The sequence below is a fragment of the Marmota marmota genome, unplaced genomic scaffold (assembly GCF_001458135.2).
Source record: "Marmota marmota marmota unplaced genomic scaffold, marMar, whole genome shotgun sequence".
In the NCBI taxonomy this organism is placed as follows: Eukaryota; Metazoa; Chordata; class Mammalia; order Rodentia; family Sciuridae; genus Marmota; species Marmota marmota.
The window spans coordinates 10,749,842-10,777,190 of NW_025999905.1; the positions used below are offsets into that span (position 1 = coordinate 10,749,842).

General features: G+C 35.5%; 1 protein-coding gene across 29 annotated transcripts in view; it reads left to right on the forward strand.

Annotated features, from left to right (window-relative positions):
- Nucleotides 1-27,349, forward strand: part of Hdac9 (histone deacetylase 9) — an 863,294-nt gene that overhangs the window by 497,006 nt on the left and 338,939 nt on the right. For 18 of the 29 annotated variants that reach the window (XM_048799672.1, XM_048799670.1, XM_048799674.1 and 15 more), the window contains 5 exons: nucleotides 7,054-7,185; nucleotides 12,346-12,461; nucleotides 22,351-22,473; nucleotides 25,894-26,104; nucleotides 26,512-26,729. In XM_048799672.1, coding sequence (XP_048655629.1) covers nucleotides 7,054-7,185; nucleotides 12,346-12,461; nucleotides 22,351-22,473; nucleotides 25,894-26,104; nucleotides 26,512-26,729 — 800 coding nt within the window. The remainder of the gene's footprint in view (nucleotides 1-7,053; nucleotides 7,186-12,345; nucleotides 12,462-22,350; nucleotides 22,474-25,893; nucleotides 26,105-26,511; nucleotides 26,730-27,349) is intronic. The other 11 variants (XM_048799667.1, XM_048799668.1, XM_048799665.1 and 8 more) reach the window with 3 other exon arrangements.

Consider the following 27,349-nt stretch of genomic DNA (forward strand, 5'->3'; position numbering starts at 1 on the left):
GATTACAAAATAAACACTTTTCAGAAGATTTCACTGTAAATTGTGTAATATAAGTAATGTTTACCAAAATCATTTTTATAAAAGGATAACTGTTTTTTTTACCAAATAAACTTTTTTATGTTTGCAGTAAGAGAATGGAAAGATGTTTGCAGTAGTATTTTTCAATTGAAGGGTTCTTCAGGAAATTACATTCATATATTTCTATAAATATGACTAGTTATTAGAAGCCAAAATTTCCCCAGTGATTTTTAAAAGGCTTTTATATATGAATTTCATATTGTTAAATTGTTATAATTAAAAATAGATTAGAAATTTTGATCCTTAATATTAAAGTGTATAAAATCTTGACTCACAACATTAAAGATTCATATTACCCAAGCCAAAAAAAGGCATAAGTTGTGATACATTTATTGCATTATTATTACCAAACTCTACTTTTGAAAATACATAGCTTTTGTCTAATTATGAAACTCATAATTAGCATAGCCTATCTCTTTTGATCAACTAGATTAAAGGCTCCTACTCTGTCCCCAAAGTTTCTTTCCTAATTGTAATGTGTATTCAGTTGAACAGTTCACATGGGACATGGATTTCTGCATGGCTAGTAAGAGGAGAGACAGGGGCAGGTCCTATTCCAGGAGGCCCAATCATCATCAGGGACAGAGAGTAAGCAAGTGATAGATTTCACGTTTGGTTCCAAGTGACAGAATGTTTGAAATGCCAACTTTTAAGGCAGCCCTTTGAGTGAGAGATAGCAGGAGAAACTCTTGAGAAAAACAGCCCATTGGATAAGGTAACAGCTGTCCAGTACATTCAGAAAGAATGGACAATGCCACTAAAGGAATCGGAGGCTGACAGTGGAGGCTGGACCTCCATTTAGTAGCCTTTAGAGCTAAATGTTCATGGCAGGTGGAATTGTTGAATGTCTTGTTAACATTCTTTAGTGTAAAGAAACATTAATCTAGTGCTTAATCTTGATGAATAATTATCTTCCTTAGTATTAGGAAATAGTATGTTCTAAATAGTATTAACATAAATAATAATATTTTATCACAGTGAGAAGTAGTTCTTTTTCACCTTTTGATAATTTCCAATGAGAACAGAGATTTTCTACATACTATGATATGTAGTATTGACATTTTTGTCTAAATTATTGATGTAAAGAGTAGTCATAACCTAAGATTAAAAGTGAACAGAAATAATGTCCATATAGTACATTAATGTGTTGCAATATGTTTAAAAAACAAATTAATAGAGTAGAATTTATAAATAGATCAATTCAAAAAGTAGGGAAAATATGTAAAGTCAATTATTAATAAAAAGTCTTTTAAATATACTAAGTAAAAGTTCAGAAAAGGATTATTGCTATTTCATTGTTTTTATAGATAACATTCATTAGGCTCAGGAGTCTTCCAGTCAGAGCCATCTATCCCTCTAGTTATTTTTTATCTTGTTTATTGTGTTTTAACCTAGGTTTCTTAGCCTTATGACGCATGCATTTATTCAACATCAATGTGACAGCCAATTGGCTAAACTTTTTCTACCTCTTTAATCCTTTACCAAGATGTGTGATAAGGAATGTCATTCCTTTTTTATAGATGATGAAATGATCCACAGATTGATCAGCTTATCTGGCATATGGTTAGTCCATGAAAGAATTACCATTGAAATCAAGACTCTGGTCTCATTATGTCAGAGGCCTGCATACTTCTACAAAAGGTTGTTTGTGTGTTTGTATGTGTGTTTACACGAACAGATCATGACACTGAACTCCCATGTACACTATCACACACACACACACACACATCCTAGTGAAAAGACAAGTCTAGGATGCCATTTACTGTACCTTAGAATCCTGGTTTTATAACCTGTGTGTCTACTACCTAACTTCACTATCTATTTCCCAGTTTTTGTTCTCATACCCTAAGTTTGGTCCGAACCATACAGATCAATATGAGAACAAAGATTTGAAATACCTTTACTTCGCGCAACATTCTTTCCGTGTTTTGTTGACTTTAGTTCAATTTTTTTTTCCTTCAAGTGAGAAGATAAAAAGTTTTAGGTTTTCTCATTTATTTTAGTGTTGTTTTCACTAGATCAATTTTTTGCAAACCCAGGGTCTCATGCATAATATTTTTGCAAGTTTATCATTTTAGCAGAAAAATGCATTTAATTGAATATGCAAGTAGAAAGTGTGCTCTCAGTTTCTGTGATTAATTGAGATATAGATGGTTATGGGTGTGGGGTAAAAATAGAAAGATAATTAGTGCAAGTAGCCATAAAATGCATTCACATATAAGCAGAACTTCTCCCCATCTAGTGATTTCTTTCTGGGCTCTGAGGATTAGCATCCCATTAGTAAGTTTCTAGCATAGAAGTCTTCAGCCTCTGGGGAGAGCAGAGCATTAAAAATGGAACTAACTCTAACTGCAAACTGAGTCAGCACACTGGGTCATTAATTCTAGGGCTTAGGTACATATCATGCTGAGCTTTGGTGTATGGGCTTCTGAAACTGTTAGTAGTAAGTTTATAGAGCATTGCAAGGACTATATGATGGCTAGCTATCATCCCATTCTTCACTTTCTCCCCTGAGATAGGTCTGGTGACTCAAAACCAGTATTGAAATCTAGGCAGAATCTTTTCCTTAAACCATTGGATAAGGGCCCCTTCTTTACAGAAATTATGTATTATATATTTTGCAAAAACAGGTTAATGTTGCACTTACATGTAAGTAGTTCCTAGTTTTTAGAAAGTTATGACTTCAATTTATGAAGATGAAAAAAATCACAGTGTCTCAAATATTATCCTCTCTACAATTGAAAATTATGCCTTTCTCGTGTTTCCACCTACCAATAGAGATGGTGACTAGATTGGCTTTCTTTAGAAATGTTAATGGTATTCACATGATTGCACTTACATGTGGAGTCTGAAATATCTGAACCCATAGAAGTAAACAGCAGCATAGTGGTTATCAGAGAATGAGGGTTACACAAAGTCTCAGCCAGGTAGGAGGAATATGTGTTGATGTTCTATTACACAGAGGGTAATTGTAGTTAACAATATCATATTATAATCCACAAGAGTTAGCAGAAAGGATTTTGAATGTTCTCCTCAAAAAGAAATTATGACTTTTTTAGATGAGGGATTATTTAAGTATCACGAGTTGCTCAATTCACAGTGTATAAAGGTAGCAAAACATCACACTATGCGCCATAAGGATGCACACTTATTATCTGTTAATAATAGTTTTAAAATAGAAATAATAGAAAAATTAAAAACATGTTCATATTCCTTTCTGAGAGTAAAATTTATGGAAATATTTAATATTTTCAAGGTATATATAGCATTCTCCAATTTCTAATCGTCTTCGCTTACCCTTTTGGGGGATACTTTTTGAGGATCTCTGACAGTTGTTATTATCTCCTTTAATCATCCCAGAGTAACAGACTTATTAATAACTGCCATTCACTGATTGCTCACCCCAGGGTTTCTTAGACTTGGCACTACTGACATTTGGATCCAGATAATTCTTTAAGCTATTTGGCAGTTCCCCAATACTCATGACCAAAAACATCTCCAAACATTGCCAGGTATCCCTTGGGGGCAAGCTCTTCCCTAGTTGAGACCCAGTGACTTCCCCTTTCAGGACATTTTGATTCTACCATGACTGCTACCTCCAATGTACTGTATTAATCAGGGCCCTGGCAGAAACAGGCCTCTGTGGCGTGGGTCATAGACTTTTATGAAGGACTGCTTACAATGAAGTGAGCAGAGTTAAAGGCACTGTGGAAGGATGTGGAAGAACTAGAAAATAGCTGCAGAAGGAAGCCACTTCTATTCCCAGGACTAGAGAAATAAGAGGAGTAAATTGTTCTTGAGTGTCAGAGAATTGAAGCCATGAATCAGGTGCCTCCAGAGGGAGGTGCAGTTGGAAGGGTGCAAAGCTATGGCCAATGGTGAGCACCATACCTGAGAGAGTACAGGATACACTCTTCCCTCCCTGATCTTTGATCATTTTGCAACCAGTGTATCCTGTCAGTAGATTGAGTCCAGAAGAAATCTAACCACTCCAGCAAAGGCGTAGAATGGTGTACTTCTGGGAACCAGTTGCCACGGGTGCTGAGAAGGAAGAAAAATGGAATCTGTTGGGCAGATGAAGAAAATCCAGATACAGCAATCCCCATTATAACATGAGAAATGGGGATTTAAAGATGTTGAGTAATCCATTCAAAGCTAGATAGCTAATGTGTGGAGTCAGTGTTTACTTGCACACCTCTTTAACTCCAGGACTGCATTATGTGGGTGTCATCTTAGCTGATTTGGATAAATGAGCAGATGTTCAATGAGTCTATGAATTTTTCAAGGTCAGTGTTTTTTTTTTTTTTTAATTAGATGGTAGATGCAAGACTAGAATGCAGTCCTTATTCCTATTCTGGAGTTTGCTTCCTGAAGAGCTAATATGTTCAGCTCTTCCTCAAATAGATATGAGAGTAAAAGCTATCTACCAAAACTTGAAAATCATTTCTTTATGAAGGGTCTGTGAAATTCTAGGCTTCTCGTTGAATGTTTAAATGATATTTGCTGTTTTTTCAAGCTGTCATCAGTTTTGTGTCTTGACTGTGGACACCGAGTCCCAGCTGGTGCAGTGTGTTAGGAAAAGGAAGACAAGACTGAGAATCAGGAGATTTGGCATTCAGTCCTGGCTCAGCCATTCCTAGCTGGGTAACCATCACCAGTACTGCTAATAAAATAGATTCCATATGCTTTTTCTTTCCTTTTGCATTCAGCTAGATCTTAGTTCTTCTCAGGTTCTGAGTGGGTGACCATATCTTGGTGAAAGTGGGGAAAGTATTAGTTTTTGTTTCACAAATGAATGATCAGGCTCAGGAAGTACTAGAGTCTCATTGAGAATCCCCTAGCTGGGAAGGGATGAGGTGCAGACTCAACCCCACATCTGCTCCCTGAAGATGCACTGTCTTTGCTATTCCACCCACTGCAACTGACTTTCTATGGACAGCGAGTTTGTAGCATTTAATCTATTAGGTTCCATCATAAATTTCTGTCTATATCTGAGAGTCTGTGATTTGGGTCCCAAGGTTACGGACAAAGCTGCAGAGAGGATGTCAATGTAGTTAGCACCGAGAGACTCCTAGTACCTCATTTTTCTTCTAAGAAAAAAAACTTTGCAGATTTTTTAGAGTTAAGATTGATATTTTAAATGAATTTTAAAATAAATGTGTACATGGCAACAAAACTAAGTAAATTAATACAGTCCTATTTTCTTACTTTATGCCTGGGTAAGTTAGGTGTTAGCCGTTGAGATTCAGTCTTATGCACTTTGGTAAAATGGGCTTTTAGCCCCAGAAGTTATGAAAGGAACGGTAACACATTTCAGTTCTCTGTCACACTGATCATCTTGTTGTCAGCCCCTGGTCTCTTCCCCACCTCTTTATTTTCTACTTTTACAATATTTTTCAGGCCTTCACTTTTTTACCTTTTCAATATTTTCAGGCATAAAATCAGGTACCCAACATATACATACTAAAAACAAACAAACAAAAAACAAAACAAAACAGAAACTTTCTGTCCTTTATGTATTTGATCCAGTCTTTATTTCACCTAGCCAGTTCCAAGAAAGCAAATAGAAGAATTTTCAGTACTAGTATAAAACTACAGATAATGGAAAAAAGAAAAACAGAGAAAAATAATTATAAATGTTTGAAGCCTGAAAGTGAAAGAAGGGGAAGGAGTGTAAGGTCCCCTTTTGATCTCATTTGTCTGGCAAAAATATAAATTCCTTCAAAAACAAAAGTTCTTTCACTAATTAAGAAGTCCAGCTGTATTATTACATTGTATCTGCTTCAGATAGTGGTGCTTTGGAAAATTATCTTACAATTTTTATACTGTTTATTCTTAAGGAAAGGTAGAGGAGCATTATCTTCAATATTTAGAAAAGACCAGATTACTTGGGTAAAGATCACTTTTACCCCTGTTACCTTGGGCAAGTTACTTATCCTCTGTAGTTTGGTTGGGTTTTTTTGTTTATTTTACCAGTATTATCATATTATAAACAATATCTATGCCATATGGATGTTCTTTGGGTCAAACAAGTTAATATTGATAAGAACAGTACTGGAACATAGAAAGCATGATATTAATATTAGTTGTCATGAGAAATATCCTTTCTGTCACCACCATCATCATTAAAAATACCCTTTCTATCATCATCATCGACTTCTATTACAGAGACCCAATCCAATGTTTCCATTCTTCTAAAATTTGATTTTAAAATCCTAATAAATGAAAACTGTAGCTTCACTATTTAGAATAATGTAACCAAAGAAATAATAGCATAAGTATAATATTTAATATAATAAATAATATTTGTATGTATTTTGGGTAACCTAATTTCAGACTTTCACTTCTAAGACTTGGTCAGTCTCCCTTTCTAGATGATGGTATAATGAGTACATAGAAAGTTTTATTCACAGTGACTCTGGCTGGTGTGGTGTTATTTCACTGAGTATGTTTTCCCAGGGTTTTAGGTTAGAAACTACTGACAAAGAAATATTCCAGGAGTCAGAATTAGACATAAATTATATGCTACAGAGGTGTCTTCTTATTACCAGAAGTCAGGTCAAAGTCTCAAAAATCACATTAAGTTTGTGGTTATTGAGTTTCACCCTTGAGAGAATTAAGAGGCCTGACAATGAAGTATAATAAATCTTACTCTGACCCAAACATGATTAGTGATTAAACTTCCCATGAACGATCCCAATCCTACTAGATGAACTAAGTAGAAAACTGATTTTTTCCTCCCTTTGCACATTAATGTTTAGATAAGTAGAAAAACATTTCACGTGTTTTATAAAAAATGATCACTATATGTGTCTGTTTAATTATTTTAGAGTCAATGCCTTATGTACATGCTTGGGTTTTTAAATTTGAGAATGAGAAGGGAGCAAGGAAAGGTTTAGACTTTTTCTTTAAACACAGGAGCAAATGGCTCTTTATTTTTTAATTTTTATCTATTTTCTTTGTCTCAATCCCCAGCCTCTGAGCCCAACTTGAAGGTGCGGTCCAGGTTAAAACAGAAAGTGGCAGAGAGGAGAAGCAGCCCCTTACTCAGGCGGAAGGATGGAAATGTTGTCACTTCATTCAAGAAGCGAATGTTTGAGGTGACAGGTAATTGAGGATTGATCAGTCATACACTAACAAATGCTGGTAGCAGGAATTTTTAAAAACTAGTTTAGAATAAATATGCATGGTGCATATTAAAAGTTAATGTGAGGAGAAATATTTCTTGAAAGTAAATTTTATTGAAAACTCACAAATAGTTCAGTAAACCTTGCTATGCATTCACCAACTGTGTTAAACAGGAAATGAATGAAAAAACAGAACTATGTGTCAATCAAGGCATGCCCAGGGAATACCAAAGCCACCTTATTCTTCTCAGAAACAGGCAGTCCATTTTGGGAATGCCAACCAGGAGACTATAACTTTTAATGAAATCTGATCAGAAATAAGCAGAGGGAGGTCCAAGAAGAACACTTCCCCCATGCTCAGACACGAATGTACAAAATGCATCTGGGAAAATTAAACTATGTGGAACAGCAAGACCTTGACTTTTCAACAAATTTACAGAACTCATAAATGACTTTATGTGTTTACTAGTGAATTGGGACTTATGGCAGGAGGGGGATATATTGCTTTTTATGAAGGGGAAGAAACTGTCATTTTCACTAGTCTCAAATGGAAGAGTTCATATTTTTTTAGCTGCCTGGTTAGTAGTGGGGTGAACAGGTTAGGAAATTCAACCTGATGTCTTACAAACCCCCTTAGTCCCAGTTGGACCTGGTATGAAATGAGAGAAGACCTAAGGATTCGAGAACCAAAAAGGCTAGCCAAAGTATTACTGACTACTGTTTATCAATTACTTTCTTAGAGCCATGCATTATACCTGGTCTTTTCCTCTGGTTGCCTCAAGAAAGAAGTGGTGATCTGCAACCATTTTTCTCCATTCTCAAAAAAAATTGTGCTTTTGCCAGTGTAGTCAGTCAGTTGTAGTTCTCCAAGACCAGTTTTTTTTGTTTTTCGATACTGAGAATTAAACCCAGGGCCTCATGCACGCTAGCCAAGTGCTCTACCACTGAGCTACATCCCCAGTCCCTTTCATTTTATTTTGAGACATGGTCTCCCTATGTTGCCAGATGGGCCTGGAATTTGTGATCCTCTTGCCTCAGCCTGTTGAGTAGCAAGGATTACAGGTATGTGTCACTATAACTACCTGGAATATTATCCTTAGTTTGTTTTGAAAACATGACTTATTTTCTTTCTCTCTTTTGGCCATGTCAGTGTCTAGTATAGGGAGGTAACGGAAAGAATGTGGAAGTGGAGATGGAAAAGTATATTTGGTTACAGAATACAAATGCAACTTAACAGTATGATAGGCTGTTTGAGAAAAAAATAATTATCTCCTATTAATTCTGATAGATTGGCATTCTTATGGGCAGAAGAGTATTGGTGATCGCAGTGGGAAAATTTTTCCTTGAGGGATTAAGAATATTAAAGAAATGAACAATATATAAAACTTTTATGAAAGTTTATGTTTGTTTATCATTATCAGTATAATCACTAATTAGTGCTAATTTAATTCTAAGTTTGAAATCATAGGCTTTTTTCAAGAAATATTATCATATGTTAAGTAAAAAAGAATCTGAAGACATTTTTCATAATAGAGGTCCTTTGTGGGATTGGGTGGTTGGGGAGTGAATCTGTTTTAATGAATGTAAAAGAACAATAAACATCTCAATTTCCCGATGTAAATGAAGATAGGTGGTTTTTCTAATTGGAGAGTGTAGATTCCCACTAACAGAAAAACTTGAAAAGAGAAAAGTGTGCATGTTTCTATCTTTTTCTACATTATAATCTTAATATCTATCCTCATATTTACACCCATATTCTTTTCTATTTTCCTATTAGTCTCTTCTTGGTTACAACTTTTGTCCACATTTTTCCCTCCTTAAAAATTACCATGGAATTTATCTTTAAGCCTGTCTGAATCATGGCTAGTTCTCATTTATAAGGGCTCTGACATGGTCATTTTCTCATTTGAGTTTCATTATATTTAAAATATGATGGGTTTTCTTAATTTTGTGAGGCAGTAACTCCATTTTTCATACATTATTTCAGGAAATCATGTGTATTTGAAGAGGAATTAGTGCATTTGCGAGCACACATCTCTGGCCTGTGAGCCAGCACTTGTGATGCTTTGCTAGATATTTTTAAGTGGTATGCTGCACTTACTCTAAATGCCTTTGGCAGCTCTGAACTATCAAGACACAGCTGTCTTCACCTGTCCTATTTCCCATTTCTCTGCCAGTTTTCATCACATTTGGATGAGCTGTATTTGGATCTTAATAGTAAATACTTTCAGTCATCTATCAGAAGCCACCATGGTGCAATGGCAGTTAAATTGCCATTGCTGTCATTCTGTTTCCTCTGTGTCTTCACTCTCTTCTGCATTTCATGGGTTTAAGTGTATACTCTTCTTAAACCCATGCCGCCTTTCAAATCACTACAGTTGATGTGTGGAAACCACTTGCTATTTTCCTTTTTCAGATTCAAGTGCCTTCTGTTCCTCTGATTCCCCAAAGCTGTGTTTTTAAAAAAGTTTTCAGCATGGACACCTGTGCCTGCAGGGCCCTTTCTACCCCTCTTCTCTTCTCTGTTGCCCCATTTCATGAACTACACTTTTTCAATATCATACCTTCTCTAATATTTTTCTCAGTGTTACTGGGAAAGTAATTGCTGTCTCTTCCCAGTTCCTATCCTGTGTGATGATGTAGACTCCTGTTACAGCAGTTGCTGCCTTAACTTTTAATGCTTAGTACAGTGATTTCTACATAAAGAAAGAAATACTTTTGTTTGAATATCAAATAAAATAATATAATAATAGAATTTCAAATTTCACAATAGAATTTCAAATCAGTAAGTCAAGAAGTTTTAAGGAAATAGTTTTTTTTTTAAAAATGGGAAAAAATTGAAAATATGGAAATATAAATGAAATGGTAATCAGACTTTCATGGGAAACCATACTTATAACTGGAAAGATAAGGGAAGTTAAGAATTTTTGTTTTAATTTTCACTTGCTTGATTAAAAGAAGAGCCATCAAGATAAAAGACAATGATGAAAAAGACCAAATTAATCAAAATGTAAGCAAAAAATATGAACAGAAAGACAGTGAGCACGATGTGTTCAAGCATTTTATAATACTAATAACTTGTTCAAATGCTACAATAAGTAGCTGGCAGGATCAGAATTCTGTCACCAATGGCAATGCATATCTGAGTAGAGAAATATTTATAATAGAAGATTGAAAGTAATTGGTTGATTTGAGGGAAGGCAAGAAAATACTGTGTGGACCTTGGGAGCGCCTGTTGTCTGGGCCACAGATGGTACATGACAAACTTTTAAGTTTACAAGTGGGATTGGCCTGCAATGAAGTGAGTGGGAGAAAGGAGGATAAAAAGACCTGGAATGGGAGAAGGTTAGTTATGGAGAGTATGTGATTGCATGTGACTGTGCAGAAAGGGCAATGGTAGGAAATAATAGTGGGCTCCCTTTTGGAGCAGATGGACATGGTGAAAGTTGTCTTAGTAAGATCCTTCTGGCAACAGTTTGAAAGAATGTTTTGGGAGACTTCTGTAGTGGCTCAGGAATAATTTTGCCACAATTCAAGAGAGAATAATGAATACTTATTGTAAAATGATTACAGTGAGACATAGAGGAGAGATAATATAAAGGACAAACCCTACTAACTCTTTAGGGTAAAGAAGAGAGTGAGGATGACGTCAGGGGGTGGGTAATAAAATACAAAGACAAGCAGGAAACATTGAATATTAGAAAGCATTGTCATGGGAGATTGAAAGTATCCAGCATTCCATAGGAATTCAGGCTGAAATTTATGAAGCATTTAAGGCAAGAAATAAAATTTTCATGAGAATATTCAGCCTAAAAATGACATTTAAAGTCACCATATTGAGTCGCTTTGACAAAGGAAAGAGAAAAGGGATAAGGCCACAAAGTTAGGTGAATGTCCATTTGGGGGAATAGGTGGAGGAGGAGGAAATGTGAGATGGAATAATGAACATGGAAGTGGAAACTGTTACTATATAAATGATTAAGAGGATGAGGACAGATTTGTCAAAAGCCTTCATATTTGGTGCCATTTGAGAGAGAGCGGTTAATAACAAGCCACATTGCTAGGACTTACAAGGTAGGCACTGTAGGAGAAACAGTTTACCTACAAAATGCATAAGAAGACTGTAGGACAGAGAAAAGATGCTAGTGGAAACCAGATCAGACGCCCTCAATCTCTGAAAAGTATGAGGCAAGTTCTTTTGGGCAGAGTTGGGTTTACACAATGTAAGGATGAGGCAAATGAAAATTGTTGAACTAAACAAATTATGATGAGGAATTAATTAGACCTCACTTAGTAATTTTCCAAGGTCTGATAAGATGATTTCTCCAGCTGGATTTCTAGGAATTGGAAATTTCTATTTTTTAATTAGATGTTTAGTAAATACATTAGTTTCTTCATAAATTGAGATGTGTGTGAATTTTATGCCTAAAGAAGAAAGAGATTAGTTAAATAAATAGTCTGTGTTGTTGTTATCTAAGTTTTGTTCAAAGGAATTTCTTCTTTTTGGTATTAAGATTTCACATTAAATTTAGGCAACATTTCATCTTCTGGACAATAAGTTATACAAAGTGAAGGTCAGATTATGTTGTATAAGGTCATTGATGCAGGGTTGAGATTTTACATACTACTATATTTTCTTTATACAACTCCGACTTGCTTGCACTATATGATAAGGTACAGCATTAGCATATACAATGACGAGTAGTTTATAGTTTAGCATTTAAGCAGTTTTCTTCAAACACAGCATGAACTGCTCTGAGTTCCATGTGTTGATGACTTGCTTTTCTGATGTGTGCAAGTTCATCATCTCTATCACTGTTTATTTTTTTTATGATAACACAAAAGCAAGTAAGATTCCTTTCTTTACTTTCTTTCCCTCATTATGATTATTTCTGTTATCTTTTTACTTCTCTAGAAATTGTTGAATACTATGTTGTAGTTTTTACAGTGAATACAGAAGGAAAGAGAGAGTAATAGAAATTTTAGAAACATTCCATAAACTTCCCTAGTTCTTTTGTTTAGTGAAACAGTACTTGTCACTCACTTAGGAGTAAGATAAAATCATGCCTAGTGCTGTAAGTCACAGTAACTAAAGTTCATCTTGGTATATTGTTCATAAATATTTTGCAATGTTTTTCAGAATCCTCAGTCAGTAGCAGTTCTCCAGGGTCTGGCCCCAGTTCACCCAACAATGGGCCAACTGGAAGTGTTACTGAAAATGAGACTTCGGTTTTGCCCCCTACTCCTCATGCAGAGGTAAGACCCTTTTTCTTTGGTTCTTTTACAAACTGGTTCCCTGATTAGCTTCCTCATACAAAGTGATTTTTTGTAATTTTATATGTTTTAAACCTATAAGAGAAATAACAGTTGTTTATAAGAGAAATAACAGTTGTTTATTAACTGATATAAATAAATATGTTTTATATGGGATGGAGTGAACTTGATATTATTTATGGATGAGACACTTTGGGATGTTTGGATAACAAGCAGGGTTTGGGAAGTGCTGAAATACAATCCTCAAATTAAACATTCTTAGTGATCCTGAGTATGTACACAAAGTGTACATTTTGCTATTTCTGTTTGATTATCGGTTGTTCTGATGGGATTAAACCCATAAGTAAGTAAAAACAAGTTCACACAATCCTCTCAGAAGTTCAACTAGCAACTAGATGAATTTTATCCAATTGACTTAAAGAGTAGTGAACAATAATTGAAGTGCTTTTATTGTAGTCAAGGGGCACTGAGCGCCACCGAGCCAACACTTACTAAGTACTTATTACATGCCAGTCATTTTTACCTGGTGATGGACATATCGAGATAAATAAGTACTCTATCCTTTAATGATGACATGTTAAAAGAAATTACTTTAAAGTCACATTATTTATTTGTTGTAATTAATGATACAAGATAAGAGGAAAGTAAATGTGAGCTGACAAGAATTTTTGTAGTTTAAGTATTAGACCAAGCGAAGCCAGGAGTCTGAAAGTAGCCTTTCTCACGGAACTCACTGTTTTGAGGTCACCGTCCATTGACTGAAAGTCTTAATTTTTCTGTCATTAAAATGCCTCCTTCACTGTGCATTCCTCTGGGCAAGGAAAGGTGGTGTGATCACTCCCTATACATAACTGTGACATATTTCTTGTTTCATATAGAGTCATCGTACTTTGTGTCTGATAGCAACTGTTGAAATCTCACATTCTTGGATTGCACCTATTGCTTTTTTGCCATGTGATTATCCAACCTCAACCAGAACATGTCTGACTTTAAAGGAACTTACTCCACTGTCTCCTGACACAAGCCAGTTGATTTTAAATAGTTATCTTGACCAATAGGAATATCTTTCAGACATTATGCCAAGAATCAGTTGTTCTGTAAATTCGCATGTATCATACACGCACAAATACACACATATGGCTGTGTAATAAACTATTGTACATTATGAAATTATTAGGCTAAAATGTAGTTCAGGCAGAAACCCAGATGTTGTCCTTGATACGTAAAGGATGGAAGCCAGTGAAGTTGCGTTTACTTTAAGGACATTTGTGTGCTTGAGTTTGAGCTTTGGTTTCCTGGGCCTCACAAAGTCAAGAGATAGAAAGCAAAGCCTAGTGTTGCCAAGGAGGATAATTTAAGAGGTGACCCCTGTCCCCGCCCTCCCCCAACACCAAGCTGGGACCCAGAAGGCCTATATCTCTACTACATTGGTGAGTGGCTCACCCCACAGCAGGCTTGGCTCAGGGCAGAGGAGGAGGCAAATACTGAGAAGTTGTAACCACAAGTTTGTCCTTGTATGGTATTATGTCCCCTAAATCACACAACCTCTAGTTGTTAGTTTGGTTTACAGTGGCCAAATATTTCTAGTTTCCCAGGTGCTTATGAAAGGCAAATGTGAATCCCCCTAGAAGTACAGTCCTTCATTCCAGATCTCAAAAATTGCCCTCAATTTTTCAAGGGCCTTAAGTAGGAAAGGGAGATGTTCTTTCTTGTGGTGATCTTTCAGTTACTTGAAGAATAATATTCAGACATTTGCATTATCTCTAGTTCCTTCATCTATTTCTTGTTTCTTGTCATCTTGTCACCCCTCTTTGTATCTTTTCAAAAACATACTAGGTGGAATAAATATTCCACAAATTTTATGACCCAGAGACATAAGTAAGATTATTGGAATATTGGGTTGCTTCATGTGTTTATATTATCAATATTAGGTGGTTTTCTTCAACACTTTAATTAATTTTTAAGAAAAGAAAAAGACATTTACAAATAGTTTTTAAAAAGTATGGTTGCAATTTTAATAATATGATTCTCAGTAACTGCATAAACACCAAAGGATATAAGTTCTCATGGGTCCATGTATGGATTTTATGCCCTTGGAAACTGAAAGAAACTCACTCCCACTACCTTCAGTAGCATATATGATTCTTATATATAATTCTTGTCAATCTAGTAAGTTTCAGAAGACCACTTAGACTATGATTATATTTTATTAGGATTTAATTAATTAGTGATATAATATTGTTTGGGAATATGTAGTAAAAAGTTTATTTTAAAATGGCAAGAGGGTGATGAGAACAAAATTTAGTGTGATGATTACCTTTCAGAAGGAGGAAGAGGAGAGATACGGTTTAATAGTTACTAAAGAAGCTGATATATATATTTCATCATCATAAATGCATATATATGAGGATATAGTACTTAACAGGACATAAAGAACAGCCAAGAGATACACAGTGATAAGATTGGAAATAGATTTTTATCTTTACTTCAAACTTTTTATGATCTATTAAATTAAATCTCCAAGATTGTGTGAACTTCATACACACACATACATACACACACAGCACACACACATATACAAATAAAAGAGAATATAAATTCATGGAGTTTGCTTATATGGTTTGGTTCTGTTTTATATTCCTAAACCCTTTGCTCTCCCAAATTATCTGTTTAGATGCCTTAGCTTTTCAGTTAATTGTTCAATATATTCTGTCACTACAAACTTTTCCTTCTCCCCCACCATTAAAAAAAAAAAGAAAAACAAAACAAAACAGAAGGAAATGTGATTTAATGGAGTTTAAAAGGGTAGAGGTATTTCTTCAGGTCATTGACAGGACATTCACCTCCAAAGTTGGAAAGACTAGTTCAAAAGCAAGCAGTGACTTACCTCATAATGAATTAATTGTGTGCCTGAACTATGATCCAAAAGGCCAGGTGGGCAGACCTTTATGCACTGATGGGTAGCCTCTCTGTGGCCCAGAACAAAAAATGCAACCCTGATGGCTAACATGTGGTTTTCTGCTGCATTACATTTTCAGAGATCTGTAGTGTAATTCATTCTGGATAGACAAGGAGGCAGCAGAATTCAGACCCAGACTGTCAGCAAATTAATATCCTAGCTTTGTAACACTAAATGTTTCTACCTAAACCAGAGAAAGAAAAAATATTTTTAGCTATACTTGATTAAACATCATTTAGAATTGCTTATGATTTTTACAGATGTCTTTTGAGATTAATAGAAGAATGATTTCATAGCAACAGAAAATTTGGGGGTACAAATTATTTACATCATTTTATGCTCATGAATTTAGTTGCATACTTCATCATTTACAGATAGCAGATTTCTTCTGCTATCTTTGCTAAAGCAGCAGAGGCAAGTTTTATTTTATGGCAGTATAATAGTGTGCATTTGAATGAATTGCCTAGTCCATGACCTGTAAATAGGAAAGCATGCCGACCCATTCATTCAGAGCCCTTGTAAATGAATGGGATTCTACCCCCTTTTGCTGAGTAGGAAATAGATATGTAAGGTTATATCTAAAGTTCTTGAGCCCCAGTTGAAAACAAATTTTTCCATCTCAGAATTCACAGGTCCTTCCTAATTTAGATAAAGGGAAAATAGAAATCAAAGGAGAAAGTATCCATAAGTCCATTCTTGGGAAACAGCACAGAGTAATAGAGCACACAGAAGGGAAATTCAGAGGCTGGGTATGAACCTGACTGCAAAACCAACCACTCATGATGAGTGATCAAGTCACCAAATTTCCACTGACTCTCAGATTCCTGATCTAGTAAAAGGTAATAATGCCTACACCAACAACTTGGTTGAAAGGCATCTGTGTTCAGAAGGCAGGTGGTAAATTGTAAAGTTAGGAATAAGTTCATTTTTGTTGTTATTATCAGTGCTGACTCCCGGTAGGGGAAACTCATTAGCTTGTTTGTCTTCAAGCCAGCAGCCCTCATGTGAAAGTGAGTCTCCATCTGCTCTGACCGCTTCTGTTCCATTTCTACTATTTCTTACATATGTCAGTCCCAGAACTAAGACTGCTGGAGCTACTTGTTTCACTCATTTGTAAACTTGGTTGGGGAGCTTAAACTTCAGGGGTTTCTATTTCTAACTGCAGTCAGAGATGTCTTTACCTATCTAGTTTTTTATTATTATTATTGTGGGCCTGGGGGTTCAAATGTGTTTCCATGGATATCAGCATCATTACTTTAGATTTGGTAGATTTATTTGATAGCTATTTTAACAGTAGCCAAGCTGCTGGCTTATTTCTAGTTGAACATCAGTGGCTATCTTTGCTCTGCTATTTTTTAAATATTTTTTCCAGTAGATGCAAATGATTTTGTAAAAGGATTCTAATAATAAGGTTAAATGTTCTAAAATCATATGAAATGTCACTTGTTTTGCCCCAATCTCACATGACTCATCTGCCTATTGTTTCATAATAGCTGTTGTGACATTTGCTGTAAATGTTATGCTCCCATCTGAGTGGGTGTAGAGCTATGGTTTTAGATGGCAGCAAATAAAACACTCCCCCCTTGGAAAAGAGGTTGCTATGACAAAATAATCATTTACTAGGAATAACATGAGCCAATATTGTAAAGCAAGATTTTTAACAAAACATAAATGCAAAGCTTAAAACAACTTTGAACTGCAAAGCAAATCCTATAAATGATTTTTCCTTTTTTTTAAAAAAATCTCACATACATTCTATAATAGTAATACATTTTTCAGAATCCAGTAAACATGAGGACTTGGAGATTTTTACTACCTGAATAATTTTGTTTTTATTACAGGAAACTCTTAATTTTCTATCAGTTATCTAAAAGAAGAGTTGAAATAAATACATTCTTGAAAAATAATAGTAACTGCATGGACAAACATTAGATGATTAAGGGAATTTTCATCTAAAAATGGCTTTCTTCTTTTTAGTTGGGCATGATTCAGGAATTTGACACTTTACAAAGTCAAAGTTGATTGACACTTATGAGCATGTCTTACCTTGTACCATTCTGATAGACACAGCTGGTATCTGATAGAGCTATTCAGAGGTGCTTCAGTCTTAGGCTGAACTGACATCCAGGGAAGGTAGGTGACTGACTAGACAGACTCACAGCCAGTGAGTGGTAGAGTTCAAGTATAAGGCAATAAACTAACTTTTTACTAGTCCAAACTTCTCCCAAAACTCTAGATAAGTTTGGACAAACAAGAAACAGAAAATTCGACATCCACTTTTCCTATCTCTTTAAAAATATATAATTATACAATTATGTAGTATTACATCAAGGGTCATTGGTTGACTTCTTTTCCCCTTAAGAGCAAGAAAGGTGCTCATTTACCTTCCTCACCAAATCTCTTTCCCTCCCTCACCCGTTCCTTCTTTTTTCCCCTATTTCCATTTTCCTTGTACTACATGCATGTATTCTCCTGCATTTTCATTTACATGAATTCTTACATACTATGTATTTTTTGCTTTATACCCATGTACTTTACTAGATCTAAATGGCACAATGTCACCTATCTAATTTCCTTTCTTTATCACTAACCATGTGTTTATAAACCCGGTTGTATGTGTATGGATGCTTTCAATCACGGAAGAAATCTGGTGGGTGCTGCTCCATTTCATCCATTTCATTACTCAGGTAACTATGCCAGCAGCCTCCAATGCCCACCCATCACCAAAAAACAAAGCTTCAATATATACCCATGGACATCCGATAGCTTAAAGAGAGAATTTCCTGTAGTTATGATTCCCAGAAGACGAATCACTGGGTCATAGTGCATAGTATAATTGTTTTGGTTTATAGTGTAAAATTGTTCACCAGATATGCTGGACTCTTCTACAGTCCCACTAGCACTGTATAAGGGATTTTGCTTTTCTATGTCCCCATGTTTGATATTGCCCATTTTTCTAATTTTTGTCAATGTTTTGTCAGATGCTGAGTCTTTCAGTTGAAACTAATAGCTCCTTAATTCCAATTACTAAATAAATAGCTTTATTGGGCTATTTTCAGTCTTTTGTCTACATGTATTTTATTCATTCAAACTGCAAATATTATCTTTAAGATAGTCTCTCAGCTGGGCACAGTGGGCATGCCTATAATCCCAGTGGCTAGGGAAGCTGAAGCAGGAGGATCACAAGTTCAAAGCCACCCTCAGCTAAGCAACTCAGTGAGAGCCTGTATCTAAATAAAATACAAAATAGGGCTGGGGCTGGGGCTCAGTGCCTGAGTGCCCTGAGTTCAATCCCCGGTATAACCCCAGACAAAAAGAGAGAGAGAAAGAGAGAGATTCTTCCAATTGATGTGATAGTGAGAAAAGAGACTGAGTAAAATTTTGAAGGATCTTACTAAAATGTGAGTAGACCCTTTCCCCCAACCCGAACACCAGGCACAGTTCATATCCATCTCAACATCCTGCTCCATCTGGTAAAGGCTAATTATCTATCAAAACCTGGGTTTAGATTGACACCTTTCTCTGTGCCATCAAAATTTTTAACATACTCTGTGTAGCTATAGTGGTTATCATGAGTCTTGTGAGTTAGTCCTCTGCTTTGCTGTCAACCTGACTAGCGTGTGAGTCTGTGAGGCCTAGGTCCTCTCTATATGCCTAGCACCATCAATGTAACACAAAGGAGTTACTCATTAACTGCTTCATGAGGTTTATGTGATAGCCAATCACTCATTTAATATTTCTATTTTATTTAACTACAATAAAAGTTTCTAATTCTGAAAAATGTTCACATTGAAACCATCTTTCCCACATTCTAAGCTGTGAAATGTTGGCATCTCAGCAGTATAGCACTAATTAAGGGTTGAATCAGTTTCAGAATTGGTTCCTGGAAAAATCTTGACTTTGCCTGAAAATCCTTGTTAGCTTACTTCCATGCTAAGGTCGGGTGGCCTTTTCATCTTGAAGGAATCCTGGTCAGGATCCTTCATTGTCTCAGTGGAATGGTTTCTCCATAATTTGTGTGCATTCAGGTAGCAGTGTAGAATACCATTCTAGGTTTTATTAAGACTCGTTAAACTGGAACAGATAGATGACTCCCACAAGAAAACTTAGCTGAGGATAGCTGTATTTAAAGAAGCCAATTTGAGGAAAATGGTTGTTCAGTTCTATTAAGTATAATTCTGGACACTGAAAGTCTATATAAACTCTTTGCCTGTTTCCTTATCTATTATCAAAGGAGAGAAGCTAAGCAATGTCCAAGTCCCTGAAATCTGTAGGATACAATGTCATGCCTATTAGTCTCTGTGGGAAAAGACTCTACCCACAGACCTGAGAACACAGAGCTTTCCTTGCATCCTCATGAATTTTCTACATGACTTGAAGATCCTCACATCTGAAAAGCCATAGGGCTTTTTTCTCAGTTCAGGTGGCTACCAGTTGTACTCCATATACCCCTTCATAAGTCATAGGACCTACATTTGCTTTCTCTCGTTTTCTTAAGCAACCATTATTATTAATATTTTCAGAGTAGTTTGCACTTTCTACAGCAGCATCTAAGTTTCATTGCTCATCCCAGTGGGAAGCACCATTACCTTGCTCATTTTCTTCAGTGTCCTCATCTACAATAGGAGCATCATGGTAACTCAAGAGTACATATGAAGAATAGGTTAACCTCCAAATATCCCATGGCATAGGGTTTAGCACATGGTGGGCGCTGAAAATCAGTGCACCATCACAGGAGATGGAACCACTCAATTTGTATGTGAAACTGCAGAAGACTGCAATCCTAGTAGGAATGTCCCAAATCCTTTTTACTTTAGTCAAAGCAGTGTGGACATGCAGCATACTCTGCCATCAATCTATCTAAAAGAAATCTCTTTCTCATTTCAGTATGTCTGCTTTTTGTGATGAAAGACATCTCAGAATATCACAAGAATTCTCTCTAGGAAACAAAGATAAGCTCTTTGAGAAAGCTGTGGGAAGGACACTGGGAGGCAAGAAGAAAAAAAAAACACAGTGTCCTTCCCACAGTCTATTTTAAATCTCAGTGCTGTGAACTTTTTAACAATCTTGAATGAAAATTATATATTAAAGTGCTTATTTTTTCATATTTGTTTTCTGTGGCTACAGATCAGTGAATGGATTATCCTTTTATTTTAAATTACAATTTACTGCCAGTAAGCTAGTTAAAATATTTTTACTTCCTTGAACATTCTTTTGGTTCTTATTTAGGTGTATGTTTATAGTAAAATTGATTTTAAAATCTCTATTTGTATAAGCAAAATCATATCTGGCCTTTTTGTTTAGAGCAAATTCGGAAGAATTGCTGATAGTCACTAAAATAAAATTGTTATCTCACACAATATAATGTAAAAATACTTTCCAATAATCTTCATCCTTTGGCATTTTAGACATTTAAAATTTTGTGATATAATAATATCAGTATAATGTTAATAAATTCAAGATACCTCTTGCTTTTCTAGCACAAATATCTGACATGTTCTTTTGAGAAGAAACAAAATCTGAGTTAGCTGGGAGTTCCAAGTTGCAATGAGAAAACTCCATTTAGCCTTCTGCTCTTATTATGTTAAGGCTAGGACTCATCTCCAAACAGACATATGATTGAGACAATGTTTTGGAATAACATCCTGTGTTTTGGTGGCGCATCACTCTTCAGTGACATTCTGAGCTTGCATTGTATTAGCACGTGATATTTTTCCCCAGTTAATTGATATCCCAGGTTTGTCCAGAGGAAAATCTACAGCTCCCCCAAACATGCTTGACAAGTTATTATATTTACTTTAGTCAAAGCCCGTGTGTGCAGTATCCCTCTTGGAGGTGGTCTATTATTGGAGTCCCATATGCTTTTTGTTTGGGAAGAAAGCAGTCACTGTGTCATACCGTTACATGGAGTATTCTTTTTCAGGGATGTTGTTCCCTTGGGGACCATATCAGGCCAGAGTTCCTTAGTCTAATAAGACCTTTGTAACTCTTATTGTATAAAAGTTCTGGAGGGAAGCAAGAGTTAAACAGAAAATGTAATTCAAGCAGCCATATTAGGCCACATGTGGGAAAACATGACTAGTATTGGATTAAAAAAGGTATTTGTTGTAAAAAAGCTCTGTGATGCCAAAACTGTGTAATGAAAGCTATTGTGGCATGGGGAACACCTAACATTTTAACATTTGCTTCTGTTTCTGACTGAATGATCTAAAGAAAATCACCACACAGAATTGTCTATTTGTAGATTTTTGTATCAAAAAGATGTGATATTATAGAAGCCCTATGTGATGGTGTGGACTTTCTTATGTGTTTCTGATAGTGAAATGACATTTAATTCTGATGAAGATAATGACTGTGATGGTGTTGTATATGTATATTTTCACTCACTAATACAAAACAATTGCATATATAAACTCATCGAAATTACCTAATTTGATTGTTGTACTTTACCAAGAGACGGCAAACATGTTTATTATATTCAATAAAACCAGAATTTTAAAAATGAATTTTGCAAAATTAATATATTAATTAATATTATAATATTAATTAATGTATTAATTAATATTATAATATTAATTACAAATTAATATTATAAAATATAATAATATCAATATAATGTTAATAATCTCAAGATACCTCTTACTTTGCAAGCACAAATATCTGACATGTTCTTTTAAAAAGAAATAAAACCTAAGTTTGTTTGTTAATCCCTTTCTTATGATTTTCTATCTGAAGAAATTCTTACTTAATTTTTCAATTGTAACCCTTGGATACAGAAATCAAAAAATAAGAACGTAAATATTTTTCTGAATTATGATAATGTAAAAACCTCTTATGAAGTGTGTCTATTTTACTATAAAATTCATGATATCGTGATATTGTGAGACTTTCCTTTACTTATTTTTTTAACAGCAGCTGGTTTCACAGCAACGCATTCTAATTCATGACGATTCCATGAACCTGCTAAGTCTTTATACCTCTCCTTCTTTGCCCAATATCACCTTGGGACTTCCAGCAGGACCATCCCAGCTCAATGTAAGTCATTACACAGTCTTGCCTAAAACAGCCCAAGTCCTATGTTCATATGGGAACTCCCTTTCATTTCTTATATATTTAGACATGAGAAAACTTTTTAGGGTGAACCTGTCCTGTGCTATTTTTTGTTTGCTACACTGTTCAAAAGTGCTCAGTTAGTTTGAAATCACAGAATTATATTGGTTTGCATAATCATATAATAAAACAGCTAACATTTGTATAATGGCTTATAGCTTTTTTAAAAAAGCACTCTCCAGATATATGATTTTATAGCTCCAGATGACCATCCCATGAAACAGGATAGTCCACATTTTTTACAGAAGAGGTAGCTAAGACAAGGAGAGTCTAAAAGTTTGAGATCACAGAGCCACTGAGTGCCAGGCCTGGAACAACACTGGCCAGAGCTGACAGCTACAGCTTCCAAACACAGCAGCATATGTTTATGGAATTTATTTTGTGAATGACTTTATTTTGGGAATTTAAGTTACTGACGCTGTGGTCCTGAAAAATACATATCTGGAAAAACTCTCTAAGAATAACATTAAACTATTCCCAGGAGATCCAAAGGGAATTAGTTAGTTTAAAAGTTCTGACAACTGAAATAGGATCTTTTAGAGGTAATTGTCCTACTAGCAGAAGATAGCAATAATTATTTTATGTGCATTCCCTAAAATAATATAAATTTAGTTTTTCTCAAAGATTTGTAGGCTTTACCCAGAATAATTCATCTCTGAAAGGTTAGTAAATTAAACTGTACATACACAGATGTCCTGTAATATATTAGCTTTAAAAAAAAATTTTGTTTCAACCCTTGTCACCAATTTTGCCAGTCTTTAGCAGCAAGTCCAGCATGTCAGATTCACATGTATCTTCAATGCATATTATAAAATCAGTCTGAGACTTTTAATTATGTCTGGAATTTTGTTATATCTGGATTTTTAACAGAATATGTTATCTCCCATGATACTAGGATCTTATACCAATTTGGAAAAAGCAAATTTTGGCTGTTGTTTTATTTCTATGGATGAAAGAACAAAGCTTGAAAATCCTGAATTCAGCTATACCCTTGAAATTCCATGTGAAGCATTTGTAAATAATTGGGTCTAGTGAAAAGAAAAAATGGAATTAGAAGGAAGCAAATGTTCATGGATAATATTTTCAAATACTTGCTTATTAAAACTTATTTTTCTTCTATTCCTATTTTTCCCACTTCTTCTAATGATAAGTAAACAAACACTAACCCCCAAATTTCTTGTGTCTGACACATGCAGAGGTGTTTTACCGCTATTGCTGTTTGAATAGTCTAAGCTGCTCCTCCTTGATAATTCACACATGTATCACTTTTAATGTGGTCAGGGGAGATTTTTTTCCCGAAGGACCAAGAACTAAAGCCAGACCATTTAATGTTTCGATGGTAATGCAATTTGGTACCATTGAATGAATAAACCAATGTGGTTTGGATTAAAGTCTCATGTTTTTTTTTTTCTTGCATTTTGGTGTGGATGAGGCGATCACAATTAATTTCTCAAGCTTAACATTGCTCTGGCAAAGGGATCTCTCTAATATTCCATTTCCCCACTGAATTGTGGGAAATTTTAAGGAAAGGAGGCCAGGACCAGGCATCACTCCTAGATTAAACATTGCATTGACTAGCTCTGTGACTCAGACAAACCATTTACCTCTTTGTCCTTTAATTTCTCCATCACTGAAAATTGCTTTGCTTCCCTGGTGCACAGCAATTTTGAAAGATGAAACATGAGTTTTGAAAAGAAACATGCCACATAATTTTGAGGTATTAGACTTCTGCTTTTGTAATACCAAAATGACCACCATTCATTAAATTCTTTGAATAGGATAATTCATTATTGCTATTGATGATATGATTATTATTGCCTTATTACTGTGTTATCATACATTTCAAATTCTTAATAGCATTTTTATTTGATATCTGATTTCACTTGTAGTTTACTTTATTATACAAAAGTATATGGAGTGTCATTTTTAATATTTAGAGATTTCGGATCTGTTATGAATTAATAGAAAATACATATTTAAATCAAATTCCTGCATATTTTGTACCTCCTTTCATTGAGTTATTTTAAGAATTTCATTTAAAAAATTGAATATTGGAAACTTACAGTTCTGTGAAATTATTAGAGGACATGCAGAGAAAGAGTCAATTGATATTTTTGCTTGAAACTGCTTTCTCTTTGGACTGCTTTCTTTTTATCCCTATGATATAGTCTTTAACTAGTCAAATAAATTTTATGTTTTCAGCATAGCTCTTATTTAAGCAGCAGATTTTAAAATCTTTTAGAAGTAAACTGTGTACGTATTAAGTCTGAAATTAGTACTATTTTGTTTTTTGACAGAAATATTATATCTGCATATGGGTTACATAAAATTATATATATTCATGATTTACATGATGGTTGTTTTGCGGGGTACTAGGGATTGAACTCAAGGGCACTTGCCGCAGTCCGGCTGCAGCAAAATAACCGGGGGGTGACGAATAACTTGTGTACGTTGATACAGCAGGAGTAGGAGCCGTTTATTGCAGGACAGGAGCAGTATTTATACATTCCACACAGCTTATCTAATTAGCATAAACTAGATACATCAGTCAACCAATCAGGAATCTCTACACCTAATGGCTCGGTTTTGTTACTTCTCAAACCACTCCCTCTGACATTTTGCCAGGTACCATCCAGACTTGTTTACGAACTTTAACATTCCCCTGGCAAAATGCCAGGTGTTATTTTGATTTGTTTACAGACTCTAACAGGCACTCAACCACTAAGCCTCATCCCCATCCCTATTTTGTATTTTATTTAGAGAGAGGGTCTCACTGAGTTGCTTAGTGCCTCACTGTTGCTGGGGCTGGCTTTGAACTCCCAATTCTCTTGACTCAGCCTCCCTGGGATCACAAGCATATGCCACTGTGCCTGGCTTACATGGTGTTTTCATGTGTATGTGTAATCAAATTTGCTTAATCAAGCTACTTAAGATATATATTATCTTACTTTTTCTGTGTTAAAAACACTTATCATCCATGCTGCACAATTTTCAAGTATATTTTTATTTATATAACCATAATCACCATGGTGTACAGTAGACCTCTTGAACCTGTCCTTCCCATCTAAAATTCTGTATCTTGCTTTGTTGTTAATATTTTTTAAAAAAATTTTGAAGATTCTGTACAGATGCCCAGTTACTAAATACTTTACAGTGCTTCAAACCTATTTTTATTTGTTATTTGTTAATTTGGTTAGTTTAAAGACAACTCTTACCCATGTCCCTGACTCAGCCATTGGATATGTTCTTCATTTTTATAGCATAAGAAACTCATCTACTGATGAAGAGACCTAGTGACCCACATGGATGAAAGAGGATTAATATCTTTGTTATTTCTTCTCACAGGCTTCGAATTCGCTCAAAGAAAAGCAGAAGTGTGAGACACAGACGCTCAGGCAAGGTGTTCCTCTGCCTGGGCAGTATGGGGGCAGCGTCCCAGCATCTTCAAGCCATCCTCACGTGGCTTTAGAGGGGAAGCCCAACAGCAGCCACCAGGCTCTCCTGCAGCATTTATTATTGAAAGAACAAATGCGGCAACAAAAGCTTCTTGTGACTGGTAATTTAATAATGGCACCATTCACAGGTCATGTCAGGACTTTTATTTTATCAGTGATCCAGTATAATGTCTCAAGGCCCTGATAAAGATTTACTGTGCCATACAAGGATCTCCCTGGCACCTGGTACCACGGGGAAAGGCTACGATCCTTTATTTATTCCTCTAGATCTGTCAGGTGGGGGTGGAGAGAGAACTCCCTTCATTTAATCTTGATACATACCAGGCTAGCCTACTTGAGTCACCTGCTCAGACACATTCCTGTTCCACCACCTGGCCTAGCCTTCTTCAGAGGCTTGCCTGGCACATGGCTTCTTACCTTTTCCTAAAATTATGCGTGAATACATCTATATATAGGCATATGTAAGCACACATACACTCATTCACGCATACAAATAATTGTTTTTCAGGTGGAGTTCCCTTACATCCTCAGTCTCCCTTGGCAACGAAAGAGAGAATTTCACCTGGTATTAGAGGTACCCACAAACTTCCCCGTCACAGACCCCTGAATCGAACCCAGTCGGCACCTTTGCCTCAGAGCACGTTGGCTCAGCTGGTCATTCAGCAGCAACACCAGCAATTCCTGGAGAAGCAGAAACAATACCAGCAGCAGATCCACATGAACAAAGTAAGCCTGCAAATCAAGCCAGAATATTGTGACCAATATTGTAATGTTGGTTTGGAAATTGGGGTTCTATTACTGATATGGGTATCTAAGAGGAGAATTTTGGAATCCGTTACAGGAGAAAGGAAACTACTGTCTTAGCCCAGTTATATGGGCTCACAAATGTCATCACAATACCAGTGTTGTCACCATTGTTACATTCTTGGGAGATAGGTAGCAAAATCAAGATCATAGATTAGCAAGATATTTTATGATTGAATGCCTGTTGTAATATACAAGCACATCCAGGCACATGTGCATGAAGCCCCTATTTTTGCAAAAAGGACTTGAAGCATAGTTGCATACATGTGTTGACAAGTTAAAAAGTTTGCATAGGTGATGGCAGATAGCAAGACTAAGGTATTGCTTAGCAAGTTGTATGCATGTAGTTTATGGTTATATTTTAGTATGTCCCACTTCATTCCAAACAGCATTTGAATCAGATTCTCAGAAACTTATAATAATTTCCTTCTGGTGGCCCTACTGAGGCTGAAATGGACAGTGGATATCTATGTCCTTCCAAATGCTTAGGAGCTCTCCTGCTGAAGCAACTACAAAAAAAAAAAAAAAAAAAAAAAAAAAAA